The sequence below is a fragment of the Bactrocera latifrons genome, unplaced genomic scaffold, assembly GCF_001853355.1.
Source record: "Bactrocera latifrons isolate USDA-ARS-PBARC rearing strain unplaced genomic scaffold, ASM185335v1 scaffold_381, whole genome shotgun sequence".
NCBI classification, from domain to species: domain Eukaryota; kingdom Metazoa; phylum Arthropoda; class Insecta; order Diptera; family Tephritidae; genus Bactrocera; species Bactrocera latifrons.
The window spans coordinates 240894-256073 of NW_017537025.1; the positions used below are offsets into that span (position 1 = coordinate 240894).

Here is a 15180-nt window from a genome sequence, read left to right on the forward strand (position 1 = left end):
TTATATTACTATTTTTATGTAATATCATAAGTCACCGGTGATTTTAGCGCCAACTTAAGGCTGTATCAGGGTTTTCCAACTTTGTTGATTATATAAATTATCAACTAATGCTAAGAAAGTTTAATTCCTTACCGGAATAAGTTTTTACTTTTACTACACAATAATTTCTGCAAAAATGCATTAAATACCCGATAAAAATGTACGATATTTTCATTGTATTTGTTTTTTGACCCACCCTATTGCGCACGCTTAGCAACTCCGCGCTTTTAACCATAATGACTATATTTAGTCATTTTTTTCGCTTACTTTGCTGACGCTGCTATTATTCATATTTGATCTTCTTAATACTTAAAAAAACGATATAATTACATATATATTTTCTCTATTGCAACCTTTATGTATTGGAACTAAAGTTGGTAAGTTTAAATTTGTAAATAAGTAAGTTGCAAAACAAGTATTCAATACTTGACATTTAGTTATAAATTTGACAATTAATTATAAACAAATACATATATTTTTGTATTCAAAAGACTTAGGTTGTTTAACATTTTCTCATAATAATGTACTGTTTTTATATTCTCGCAACAAAGTTGCTAAAGAGAGTATTATAGTTTTGTTCACATAACGGTTGTTTGTAAGTCCCAAAACTAAAAGAGTCAGATATAGGGCTATATATACCAAAGTGATCAGGGTGACGAGTAGAGTTGAAATCCGGATGTCTGTCTGTCCGTCCGTCCGTGCAAGCAGTAACTTGAGTAAAAATTGATATATCATGATGAAACTTGGTACACGTATTTCCTTTCTCCATAATAAGGTTAAGTTCGAAGATGGGCAAAATCGGCCCACTGCCACGCCCACAAAATAGCGAAAACCGAAAACCAATAAAGTGTCATAACTAAGCCATAAATTAAGATATYAAAGTGAAATTTGGCACAAAGGATCGCATTAGGGAGGGGCATATTTGAACGTATTTTTTTGGAAAAAGGGCGTGGCCCCGCCCCCTACTAACTTTTTTGTACATATCTCGAAAACTACTATAGCTATGTAAACCAAACTGTATAGAGTCGTATCTTTTAGGCATTTCCATATACAGTTCAAAAAAGAAATCGGATAATAACCACGCCCACCTCCCATACAAAGGTTATGTTGAAAATCACTAAAAGTGCGTTAACCGACTAACAAAAAACGTCAGAAACATTAAATTTTACGGAAGAAATATCAGAAAGAAGCTGCACCCAGTCTTTCTGTAAAAATTTAAAATGGGCGTGGCGTCGCCGACTTATGGACCAAAAACCATATCTCAGGAACTACTCGACCATTGAAATTCGGGACATAATAGTGTCTTAACACCCTGATGACATGTTCGAAATATGGGTGAAATCGGTTCATAACCACGCCTTCTTCCAATATAACGCTATTTTGAATTCCATCTGATGCCTTCTCTGTATAATATATACATTAGGAACCAATGATGATAGCGGAAGAAAACTTTACACAAATACGGTATTTGATGCGAGAGTATAAAATGTTCGGTGACACCCGAACTTAGTCCTTCCTTACTTATTTAATAGTGTGATAGTTTCTTGTGTTCGGTCATGCAGAGGCTGCAGAAATTGTTAGCCGGTAGTGAATTAATGATGGTTATCCTGTTATTTACGAGTGAGAGACCACGAAGCTGCTTGTCGAACCCGCCGATATCGGACCTATAGCATACTAACTCATCGATCAAAATCAAATTTTTGTATGGAAACGCTTTTTTTTAATTGTGAATGGTTATTATAGCTAAAGTTTTTTCTTGTATTTCATAATAGTAACAATAATAATCTTTAAGAAAGTGGAATATTTATTAATTATTTACATAAATATATAATTATATATATATAACGATGTAACTTTTACTAAATAAAACAACCGAAGGGTTTAACGGTGTTTGAACATTGCTTTAGTTTTTCATCTGATAGAGATTAAATGTTAGTTTGATCCTGATTAGCCAGTATAAGAATTTGAATATTATTATGCACATATAAATAACATTAAATTTCTCTTCCAAGCAGTTTTTATCACCAATTTCGATAATTTTGTTACAGTCACCACAGTCGCTAATATAATTTTTATTCCTAATAATATCTTATTTTCTAGATAACTATTGATGAAATACGCAATGCGAACATATTACAAGATGATTCAGTCGACAATAAATCTGTTATAAACCCACTGAAAAATTACCCATTGGACCCAAGGCTTCTTCTTTTTGGATACACAACCGAAACTGTTAATATGCTTCTTGTACCTATGTTCAGCACAAGGTATGTATAACATTATAATTTCATTTTAATTCACATATATTTCATAGTATTATTATTTTGTTCATTTAACGGTACTTTGTAACTCCTGAAACTAATCAAGGTACCTCTAGGGATATGTGATATTAAACTCCGTCGATTCAAGATGACGAGACGATTTGATTTACGGATTATGCCAGCATTAAGTCACAAAGACTTAGTTCAAGTATCATATTAGGGAGGGCATCTGTAGTTTAAACAGTTTTTGAAAAGTGGACATAGCTATGCTTCCTAAGAGACTTAAATAGCATTAACTGTCTGAGAAAATCCCAAAATCCTTATAGTGGACTATAAAAATCGTACGGTAAGCATGTGAAGTGTTGGCAAATAGCATTTTCTTGACATTCTTATGTTTAAGTAGAATCTGAGATTCGACTTCGCATACTTTCCATATAACATATGTATGTATATATAATATATAATCGATTTGCTATATGCCTTAATGAAATGAGGGGGTATATTTTTCAGTTGAGCACTTTTTCAAGTCAACGTAGACCTAAGTTAAGTATTGTGACTCTGAATTCTCACGAATTTTTAGCTGATAAAATTTTTTAGACGGTTTTGTGCTTGCTTGATTGACCGATGTCTCCGAAGTCGCTCTACGAATATGTTTACAGGACAGCTTTATGTTATCGGCCTACACTCCTGTTATTAAAATAAAACAATTTTAAACTTCATCTGATTTTTTCACCTTACATTACCTACAGTATACATTTTAAAAATATCACAAAAGTGATATTTTGAAAATTGAATATTTTTTATTAAAGATTATATAATATTTTTTCTCATGTGGAATATAAATAAAATTAGATATAACAAGCATTTCGTTCTTAAAAAAAATTAAGAACCAAGGAAAACGTGAAAATTGTAAAAAATGTTTAAAAAAGTTGACCAAATATACCTTTAATATCCTTCAATCGAATAAAGGTATACATTTTTTGTCTACTATAAATTGATATTTTGCCATTCGACTTAGAGCAATCTTTAAAGTTGATTTTGGCTCTGTGATGGTGGCAATATCAGATGGGGTACTTTGTGAATTAACCACATCTTCACTATGTGTGTGCAGTATGTTTGGGATCGTTGGCCTGCTGGAAATAAATTTTTTCCATAAACCTCTCCCATTTGCAAATTCAAAACAATTTTTAGATAAAAACTGAATAATTTGAAACTTTCAAAATTTGAGATAATTTTTAATTTTACCGTTACACAAATGGACTGACATATGTATATCGTAAAATTCATTCGCATCGTCATCTTTATAGTTAACTGTGGATTAATACAATTTAACAATTAAACTTTTCTTTAATTTATATTTTATTTATTAATGTTTGAATTCATATAGCATATCATCAGTTTTTTTTTTATAATACATAATAATAATGTATATAATTTTATTGTCTATAATCACCGCGTTCACTAATATTACAGAAAAGAAGCTCTTGGCTCGATGGGAAACGACGCCCCACTAGCATGTTTATCTGCTTTCCAACCGTTGCCGTACGAATACTTCAAACAATTGTTTGCACAAGTAACCAATCCACCCATCGATCCATTTCGTGAAAAGGTTGTAATGTCCATGCAATGCCCTATAGGACCCGAAGCAAATTTACTTCAACCATCAAACCAACAAGTCCATCGGATATGGTTGCCGAATCCAATTCTAAGTATTCCTGACATCAATTTGTTGAAGCGAAACTCTCATAGAGGGTGGAAAACAAAGGTCTTGGACATTACGTTTAGATTTGAAGATGGAATTAAAGGCTATATTGACTGCATTGACGATATTTGCCGACAGGGTTACCGCGCTGCATCTTCTGGTTATCAGTTGATCGTTATTTCTGATCGGAATGCTGGGCATGGTAAAGTACCTGTATCAGCTTTACTTGCTTTGGGTGCATTACATCATTATCTAATTGAAACTTTGCAACGTATGAAAATTGGTATTATAGTAGAGACAGCTGAGGCACGAGAAGTGCACCATATTTGTGTATTACTTGGCTATGGTGCAGATGCTATATGCCCCTATTTGGCTTTTGAGTTAGCACAGGCATTACGTGATGATTGCGTCATTAGTCCTGATGTAAGTGACAAACAAATTTATGGTGCCTATGCCCAGGCTATAGAAACGGGAGTGGCAAAAGTAATGGCCAAAATGGGCATTAGTACACTACAATCGTACAAGAGTGCTCAAATATTTGAAGCTGTAGGAATAGGTGCAGAGCTCATAAATAAATGCTTCCGAGGAACTGCTAGTAGGATCGGAGGAATTGGTTTGGAAATGGTAGCAAAGGAAGCTTTGGAGCGGTATAATATGGCATATGGCAGTACGTTGTGCGACACTCGTATCTTGCGAAATCCTGGCAATTATCATTGGCGTAATGGAGGCGAGGCTCATATAAATGAACCTGCCTCTATTGCAAGCCTTCAGGAAGCGACAATAAATAAAAATTGGAACTCTTTTGAGGCATTTAAAGCAACAACGTTAGACAGTGTAAAGAAATGCACACTTAGAGGTCAACTTGAGTTTGTTACCGATCGAAAAGCAATAGATATATCCGAAGTGGAGGAAGCATCAGAAATTGTGAAAAGGTTCGTTACTGGCGCTATGAGTTTTGGCAGCATTTCTCTTGAAGCACATCAAACTTTAGCTATTACAATGAACCGTATTGGAGGAAAAAGTAATACTGGTGAAGGTGGCGAAAATGCAGATCGGTATTTAGGTGAGTATACATACATATATCATAATTGTTGAAATAAATTATTGAATTCATACAATTTTAAAATTGCATACTTACACGGTTGTAAAACTAATCGAGATGTACATGGAGTTATATATATATATAAATTATCAGGATGATGAAAGGAGTTAAATTCCGGGTGACTGCTTGTGTGTCCGTCTGTCCGTGCAAGCGCTAGCTTGAGCAAAAATTTAAATATCATGATGAAACCTGCTACATCCATATGTTCGTTAACACTCAAGAGGTATTTTAACAAAAGTCGGTATATAATCATATATTCACAGGACTATCTTATAGTCGAAATCGGGCTATAACTAATAAAGCCGCCAGATACCGAATATGTTTACCTGAGTTCCTATGGCTGTCTTTTTACCGAAAATAGCTGTTAATATCTAAAATATGCCATGAAACTTGGAGAACGTCTTCAGCTGGTAGTGGCAGTGCATAGTGCTGAAATGGATAAAATTGTGCCATAGGTTCCAATGGGGGCTCCTATATGTACTTAACAGAAGATTTTTAAAAGTTTCATTTGACTTTATACCATATATTTTGGTCGATGTGTGAGTTGTATTAATGAAACTTAGGRATTATTTTATTCTGTCAATCATATGTCTTTATGTCAAAAATAGGTTACATAATATCAAAAATTTCGTCTCTTTCGGTTGCCTTTATACCAGATTTCATTACAATCCATTTGTTTTAGAGGGGAACTTCGGAGACTCCAAAAAGTATATATGTGACGTGGTCTACGAAAAGGGAGCTAACGTGCGAAAACTAGTTTTCTGGGAAACAGCTGTTAAAAAAACGCATCTCATCTTCCATCCGAATCAATTAAAAAGTGAAAATTGATTTTTTGACACCTAAGATCCCCTTACCGTAGACCAGGTCATATATATGTATTATCTGCAGGACGATCACAAATTATGCACATTCTAAACCTGAACGGTCGGAAACAAGTGCTTGTATTGAAACCTTTTTCATTTGACAAGATGTCTTCACGAAATTCGGCATGGGTTATTGCCTAAGGCAATTATGCAATCTCCGAAAAATTGTTCACATCTTATCACTATGGCAATTGCTGCCATACAAACAGAATGATCAGAATTCAGAGTTTGCATGGAAAACGCTTTCATTTGAGGAGATAATCACGAAATTATGCAGGGTTGTTGTCCATGTAACTGTGCAATCAGCAGAGAAATTGTTCAGAACGAGTCACTAAAGCGTATAACTGCCATGCAAACTAGCTAATCAAAGTTTTTTTTTTTAATGTGAAGAGTATTATAGCTTCGGTACAGTCGATGTTTACTTGTTTTCATGCCGTTATTATTTCAAATTACGAATATAAAAATGTTCTGTTACACTTTAATTTAACGCTTCCGTTCTCTTTTAAATAATTTTCCTTTTTTATTTACTATTCTATGAGTAGTGTTTAGATAAATTGATAGTGTTTAATAAAGTCTAAAATGTTTTTATTGCTTTACAGAAAAAGACCCACAAAATAGTAGGAGATCGGCTATAAAGCAAATTGCTTCAGGTCGTTTTGGAGTAACGGCAGCATATCTGGCAAATGCGGACGACCTGCAAATTAAAATGGCCCAGGGAGCAAAACCTGGAGAAGGTGGAGAACTGCCTGGATATAAAGTTACGAAGGAAATTGCAGAAACTCGGCATTCCGTGCCCGGTGTGGGCCTTATTTCACCACCACCACATCATGACATTTATTCGATTGAAGATTTAGCAGAGCTTATATATGACTTAAAATGCTCAAATCCGAATGCAAGAATAAGCGTTAAGTTGGTTTCCGAAGTCGGAGTTGGAGTAGTAGCATCCGGAGTTGCTAAGGTTATTATCAAAATAAAAATATTTATTAAAAATAATATGTAAATGAAATAATACTTTTCTAAAAAAAAAAACTTTATGTATTTGCAGGGTAAAGCTGAACATATTGTTATATCAGGACATGACGGTGGAACAGGAGCAAGCTCTTGGACTGGTATTAAGCATGCTGGACTACCATGGGAATTGGGTGTGGCCGAAACGCATCAAGTTCTTGTTTTAAACAATCTGCGTTCAAGGTAATTGAAATAAAAAATTATTTATTTAAAAAAAAAACAAAAAAAAAAAAAACAAATAAGGATCCACGAAAATTGTACAAACAAATTATTTGCCTGTCAATTAAGAATTAAAGTTAGAGAATTATATTGTGAATTTGTATAAATGCGCAAAAAGTTTATTTCAGAATAAACACACAAGGGGTGTCTATGAATCGAAAGCACAAGTATGCTAGACGATAATACAATACTTAGAAGTAATAGATTGTTTATAAGAACGGGGAAAGTAAGAAAACTTAATTATAAAGTAAATAAGGTTTCTTTAAGGGATCGTCTCAGTATGGTCCTCTGAAAAATCACTTATTTTCGCAATTTTTCATTCATGACGAATAAAAAATGATTTTTTTTATGTTTATTTAGTATAATAGTTAAATATATTGTTGAAATGACACGTAAAAAAAAGGTCCTGTACGATGTCCAAGATTGCGGCCGCAATTGTGGTCTAAAAACATTTTCATAAAGATTATTAATCTGTAGGAACGTCGCTATGCGCTATGGTATCTTTTTATTTTTGAAACTTAACAAATTGGGAGAAGCTGAAATCGTTATTTGACAACGCTTTATCGGCTATTGGATTTTTTTCTATACACCTTATAAGCGGGTGCGGCATTTAGTCCATAAAGCTAACAGTATCAAGTGATTAAACAAATCGACATCTAGCATAAGAACAGTACTTTAATTTTTAGATTTTGATATAAAATTTGTGTTACTGACTGAAAACTCTTTTTGTCTTTATTACAGGGTTATACTTCAAGCTGATGGTCAGTTGCGTACCGGCTTTGACGTTGTGGTGGCGGCGTTACTTGGTGCTGATGAATTCGGTTTCAGTACAGCTCCTTTAATTGTTATGGGTAAGTACCAACAATTAGGCTATATATTATAGATATATGTATATATATACATACATATGTATATGAATATTTCTTAGTCAAAGCTTTTAATCTTACTCTGTCCTGTAATACTTACATTATGAAGTTTGTTAAAGTTTTCTTTTAGCTTGGGGTTATTTAGCTTTTACTATAACAAAGAGTAATATGGTAATTTATCTATATTTCTTATTATATATATATTTCTTTTCTTTCTCAGGTGGATATGAAAAGAAAACAATTTGCATGCCAGTATTTAATTTTCTAAAATTAAGCACTACAATTTCGGTCTGCGTATTTTCAAATGAGATATATTTTCCACATCGGTATATGAAACATATTATCAAAAATCTTGTCGTTACTCATATTCAAAGTATAAGAAAGATATACCAATAGATAAATCATCATAAAATCAAATCAAGAATTTTAATATAATATATCAAGTTTTAACTTCAACTTGACTCGTAGAAGTATCTGTAAATAAAAAAGACATAAATTTTTTTCACATAGAGCTTCTATTATAAATGTATTTTCAATATATCTCATTTCAGGATGCACTATGATGAGAAAATGTCATTTAAATACATGCCCAGTAGGCATCGCAACACAAGATCCAGTACTCCGCCAAAAGTTTACCGGAAAGCCCGAACATGTGATTAATTTCTTCTTTATGCTAGCAGAAGATGTAAGTATGATTGGATATTATAAGATATAAAAAATAAAAGCAAATATATAGAAATTTTTTGATTGCTACCTTAAATTTGGATGGTATTGCCATAAAAAACTATACCTTACAAACAGTAATGGTTGATTTACTAATAAAACCAGGAATATTGCCTTATGTGCTGGAGCAGAATTTTGCTGAAAGATTCAATGCTCTCCATCGACGAGAGTACTGCTTGACTCTTATATCACACCTTCTAAATTTTCCTATTGGTAGACTCGCCCCAGTTTTATCCCCTTTATCACAGAAGTGAAGAACTCTATCGCCTTTACAGGAATCTCCCCACCAAACCACTTAGCAGCTGGAGCTTGACCACGTTCAACCCTTGGAATAATTTGTTTTCTGCATGCTATGAGATTTCTGTTAATGCAGTGAACTGAACAGTTTTAATGGCTGAATTGATTCGAACCACGCGAGGAAGAGCACTTTATTTTTTGTCATCAACTGTAAACGTTTGGAAAAAACGATCAACAGTTTTTTTAAGGATCTTTATGATTTTACTTATGTAAAGTAATCACCGCGATACCATATTAGCTTTCGAAGTTATAGACATACAACGCGAATTCGAAAATCTCCCAATTTTGTTTTTGAATATCGAAATATTAGCTTATTGCAAAAATAATTTTTGAAAACATTCTTATTTTTTTGCGCTGATCCGACTTTAGCCCCTTTATAGAATTATAACAAATTCTGACTAAAATATTAAAGAAAAGGTGGAAAACAATAATGAGCAATATCTAAATTTCGAAATTCATAGGCAATAATTTTCATTTTGGAGGTTACCTTAAACAACATATGAATGATGAATTTATAATCATAAAAGCACAAATTTCTCATTTTAGATTCGTAAGATCATGGCTAATTTGGGAATTCGTCGATTCCAAGATTTAATTGGACGTACTGATTTACTTCAAGTAATCAAAAGAAGAAATAATAAACCTGATTACCTAGATCTATCCCTACTATTGAAAAACGCTTTAGAACTGCGGCCCGGAGTAAACATAGTAGGAGGTTCTGTAAGCCAAAATTTCCAGTTGGAAAAAAGGGCTGACAATAAGCTTATTGAAATGGCACAAAACGTTGTAAACGGCTCAGAAGATAAAATTAATATCAAAATGCGTATAAACAACGAGGAGCGTGCTTTCGGTTCTACGCTTAGTTATCATATAGCCTGGTGAGCTTATCTCTTTAAGAACTTGGTCATCTTTTCTGTATGTTATTTTTTTTTCATTACCATAAATCTATTTATTGCAGCAAATATGGAGAGGATGGTCTACCACTTGGCAAAAGCATCGACATATCGTTGGAAGGATCTGCTGGACAAAGCTTTTGCGCATTTCTATCGACCGGCGTAAATGTCACATTAAAAGGTGATGCTAACGATTATGTTGGCAAAGGTTTATGTGGTGGCAGCGTCGTAATAGTTCCTCCTGACAATTCAGTATTTGAATCGCATTTAAATGTAATAGTAGGCAACGTTTGCTTGTACGGTGCAACTAAAGGCACTGCTTATTTCCGAGGTATAGCGGCTGAACGCTTTTGTGTTAGGAATTCTGGTGTTACAGCTGTTGTCGAGGTATTTTCAGTGATTTCTACCTTTAACATATTGACTTCATTTTTAATCTATTTCAGGGCGTTGGAGACCATGGATGTGAATATATGACGGGGGGTGTGGTACTTATTCTAGGATTGACGGGTCGAAATTTCGCCGCGGGAATGTCTGGTGGAATAGCTTACGTTTATGACGTTGATGGCTCTTTTAAAAGCAAAGTGAATCCAGAGTCTGTTGAAATGCTTCCACTGGAACTTGAGACAGATATAACTCTTATTAAGAGTCTGCTGGAGGATTTTATAAATAAAACAAATTCAAAAGTGGCAAAAGAAGTATTCGTCAATTGGACTGAAAGTCAGAGCAAATTTGTGAAAGTATTCCCATACGAATATCAAAAAGCCTTACGAGAACTGGAAAACACTCAAATTTCTAATACAAATGAAATCAAGCCTGCTAAATCGCCCGCAGCTGTTGAACCCGTTATTAAAGATATAGAAGAAACACTACTAATAAAAGATGGCACGCAAGATATGCCTTTAAAGCAGCCATTGGATAAAATCCGAGGTTTCATTAAATACAAACGAGAGGCAAATATGTACCGCAACGCTAATGCGCGACAAGAAGATTGGGATGAAGTTTACAATTTCCAAAATATTCGTAAAAATTTGAAATCGCAGGCTGCACGGTGTATGGAATGTGGTGTTCCTTTTTGTCAATCGAATGCTCATGGTTGTCCTTTGGGAAATATCATTCCTAAGTGGAATGATCTTGTTTTTAAAGACAACTGGCAAGAAGCTTTACAACAACTTTTGCAAACAAATAACTTTCCTGAGTTTACTGGTCGAGTCTGTCCAGCACCTTGTGAAGGGGCTTGTGTTTTAGGGATATCGGAGCCGGCAGTGACGATCAAAAATATTGAATGTGCCATTATTGATCATGCATTTGAGCAAGGTTGGATGAAACCTGACATTCCTAGTATACGTACGGGAAAACGTGTAGCAATTGTAGGATCTGGACCTTCTGGTTTAGCCGCCGCATGTCAATTGAATCGAGCTGGTCATTTCGTTACTGTTTTTGAGAGAAATGATAGGCCTGGCGGTTTGTTGCAGTACGGCATTCCGACTATGAAATTATCTAAAGCAGTAGTGAAACGCCGTATTGATCTGATGGCTGATGAAGGAATAGAGTTCCGAACGAAAACATATATTGGCAAGGATATAAAAGCAACAACGTTACTAGAAGAGTGAGTATATTGAAAGCAGATTAAAGAAAAAAAATGACATGTAAAATAATTTATTTCAGGTATGATGCATTACTACTTACAACTGGTTCCACTTCGCCGCGAGACTTAAATCTAGTAAACAGGGATTTAAACGGAATACATTTTGCTATGGAATTTCTTGAAGCCCAACAAAAGAAACAGCTCGGTGGTCAAAATGACATAATATCAGCTAAAGATAAACATGTAATAATAATCGGTGGTGGCGACACTGGCTGCGATTGTATGGCCACGGCTTTACGACAAGGAGCCAAAAGTATTACCACTTTTGAAATATTGCCTGAACCACCCAAAAATCGTGCTAACGACAACCCGTGGCCACAATGGCCTAAAGTATTCAGGTATTTAATAATCGTATTTTTTCTAATATGTACAATTTTATTAATAATATTATTTTTTTTTTTTGAATTATAGAGTTGATTATGGCCATGAAGAAGTGCGTGTGAAATTCGGCCGCGATCCACGTCAGTACTGCACGACAACAAAAGAATTGATAGCAGAAAATGGCAGTATAAAAGCTATAAATACTATTGAGGTTGAATGGACCAAAAATGCCAAAGGACAATGGTCAATGTCTGAAGTACCTGGAAGCGAGAAGTATTACCCTGCAGATCTAGTTTTACTGGCAATGGGCTTCTTAGGCCCTGAAAAAACAGTACCGGAAGAACTTGGGCTTGACCTTGATGGTCGCGGAAACATTAAAGCTAGCAATGGCCAATTCGGGACCTCTAACTCTAAAGTTTTTGCCGCTGGTGGTAAGTTTACGATTGTTCTGTATGCATGTAATAGTACTTAAATGTTTTGCGTCTGCTCAATGTAACATCTTTTTGGCATTCGCATATTTACAACCCGTATTTTTTTTACTTCAAAATTAATTCTTAATCTAACAAACACCGCTTAATTCTAGATTGCCGAAGAGGCCAATCCTTGGTCGTCTGGGCCATTACTGAGGGACGACAAGCTGCGCGGCAAATTGATACTTATCTGATGGGTTCTCCCAGCAGCCTACCCGGTCCTGGCGGTGTTATAGACATAACTCGCAAGATCTAAGAAAATATGTTAAACATGATTGTGTCGTTTATTTTTAAGTTTCAAGAAGTCAGTGTATTCAGCAGTATATATATAATTTTCAAAAGGAAAATATATATATATATATATATATATATATATTTAGCGCGCTGAGCCTTGCGTTTAAATGTAAGATAATAATATAATTGTGAATCATCTGTAATTACAGAGTAAAACATAATTTGATAATAAACCAAAATGTTACAGCTTTAACAAGCATTGCGTTGAAAACTATTTATAGTAGTTTATTATGTATTTTGAACAGAGTATACTAATTTTTTTTCACTTAACGACTCAGAAAACTTTATGGCATAATTGAGCAATGTCGGCAATTCAAGGAAAATCTGTCTCTGCCTCACTACCTGCTGCTAGAGTTATACTGTTATACTTGCTATTGCAGTAGGTCGGTATGTTAGGTGCCGCGTTGTTGAGTCGGTTCTAGGCCCGTACGTATCTCAAGGCAACCTGCCTTGCCACCAACAAATACAAGTTCTAAATATCCCTGGCTTTCAATTCACAAGAGGCGTGCATGGAGGGAGCGTGAAAATAAAGATAATCCAACTCAGGTTAATGTTTTCGGAGCTGTACTGGTTCCTAAGTTCAAGAACCATGCTCAATCTACAGAACAAGCTACTCATATAGAGTAGATTGTAGTATTCGTTATCTGTCTCGATTGGAGATCTACGATAAATTATTTGCGATCCAACTGCTAGATAATATTAAATTTGATAATACGAACTTCAACTGTTTTCAGTCGGAGTTTCATTTGTGTCATCAACCTAGAAATAGAGATTGGGAATATATTAAACATCTGAAATCTTTAATAGAAAAAAAGAATCAATTCAATTCTTACTCGCGACAAAATGAATATGGTAATTACTAAAATTCATTCATTAGTTATTGCTTTATAAAGGGTGATCCAATTCAAGCATCTCTATTAAAAAAAAAAAAAAAATAGAAAACATAAAATTTAAAGGATTTACTTTTTGAATGTTATCTCTTTTAAATGTTAGCCGCGTTCTCGTCTCAGATGATCATTGAGTTCAATTTTCGTTGACTCGTTCGAGCATTTCGAGTAGTAACTGGCGAATGACGAGTGTGATGTTTTGCTCTAAGGTCGTATAGACTTTAGACTTTACATATCCCCACATGAAAAAGTCTAACGGTGTGATATCACCCTATCTTGGTGGTTAATTGGCCGATCCGAAATGTGAAATTATATGTTCACCGAAGTGTTCTCTCAATAAATCCATTTATTGGTGCTATGTGTGGGAAATGACGCCGGTCTTTTTGAAACCAAATATCCCCGAGATTGACTCTTCACGGTATTCGTGTAAATTCTCAGCCACGGGTGCTACATTTTCTTCACTGCGTGCTGAACGTGGTCTTTTCGGTCCAATTATCCAATAATGAATGCTGGGTCTCAAGATGGGTAATATTGTTGCAAATAGTACGTTCATTCAGCCGATTATGTTGACCATGAATTGAGCGAAGATTGCGAAAACACTCTTTTTAGAACATGAATTTTCGTAAGAAAGTTTAACGATTTGTACTCAACAAAAATAACATGACACCTTGACGCGACTCAGGCGTGATCTGTCAAAAAAGGCCTATTGAAAATATGACAAAAATGTTGGGGTTAAAACTGATGAACTGCTCAAATGAAAAATCCTTCTTTATCATTCTATTGGAACTTCTTAGCACCAAGTAAGAAGTTTTAAGACGTCAGTACGGTAACCTGACCAGTTTTTTTTGACATTTTTTTTTCCTAGAAATTTTTATTCTACAATAGAACTTTTTTCACATATCATGAGGTATATCGTGAGGTTCATAAACAAATTTTTTCGGAATTTTTTGATGACATCCCTCGGAGAAATTTCTGGGTAAATGTGATGCGTTTTTTTCACTGACAGACACGATTGCTGATAAATAAAAAAACTAAGGAAGTTCTAAGTTCGGGTGTCACCGAACATTTTATACTCTCGCATGATAAAGTGATAACCGAGATTTCAGGCGTGGTTGTGAACCGATTTCACACATATTTGGCACATGTCATCAGGGTGTTAAGAAAATATTATATACCGAATTTCATTGTTCGAGTAGTTCCTGAGATATGGTTTTTGGTCCATAAGTCGGCGACGCCACGCCCATTTTCAATTTTTACAGAAAGCCTGGGTGCAGCTTCTTTCTGATATTTCTTCCGTAAAATTTAGTGTTTCTGACGTTTTTTGTTAGTCGGTTAACGCACTTTTAGTGATTTTCAACATAACCTTTGTGTGGGAGGTGGGCGTGGTTGTTATCCGATTTCTTCCATTTTTGAACTGTATATGGAAATGCCTGAAGGAAACGACTGTATAGAGTTTGGTTGACATAGCTATAGTAGTTTCCGAGACATGTACAAAAAACACAGTAGGGGGCGGGGCCACGCCCACTTTTGCAAAAAAATTACGTTCAAATATGCCCCTCCCTAATGCGATCCTTTGTGCCAATTTCATTT

The 15180-nt window shown here is 34.7% G+C and overlaps 1 protein-coding gene across 3 annotated transcripts in view; it reads left to right on the top strand.

Annotated features, from left to right (window-relative positions):
- LOC108972161 (putative glutamate synthase [NADPH]) overlaps nt 1-12917 on the top strand; it is a 26128-nt gene extending 13211 nt beyond the window's left edge. For 2 of the 3 annotated variants that reach the window (XM_018938663.1, XM_018938664.1), the window contains 13 exons: nt 414-416; nt 2140-2306; nt 3774-5065; nt 6567-6925; nt 7013-7158; nt 7936-8045; nt 8612-8745; nt 9627-9958; nt 10039-10360; nt 10417-11579; nt 11639-11956; nt 12030-12370; nt 12523-12917. In XM_018938663.1, coding sequence (XP_018794208.1) covers nt 414-416; nt 2140-2306; nt 3774-5065; nt 6567-6925; nt 7013-7158; nt 7936-8045; nt 8612-8745; nt 9627-9958; nt 10039-10360; nt 10417-11579; nt 11639-11956; nt 12030-12370; nt 12523-12665 — 4830 coding nt within the window. In that variant the 3' untranslated portion in view covers nt 12666-12917. The remainder of the gene's footprint in view (nt 1-413; nt 417-2139; nt 2307-3773; nt 5066-6566; nt 6926-7012; nt 7159-7935; nt 8046-8611; nt 8746-9626; nt 9959-10038; nt 10361-10416; nt 11580-11638; nt 11957-12029; nt 12371-12522) is intronic. The other variant, XM_018938665.1, reaches the window with a different exon arrangement.
- Nucleotides 12918-15180: the final 2263 nt, after the last annotated feature.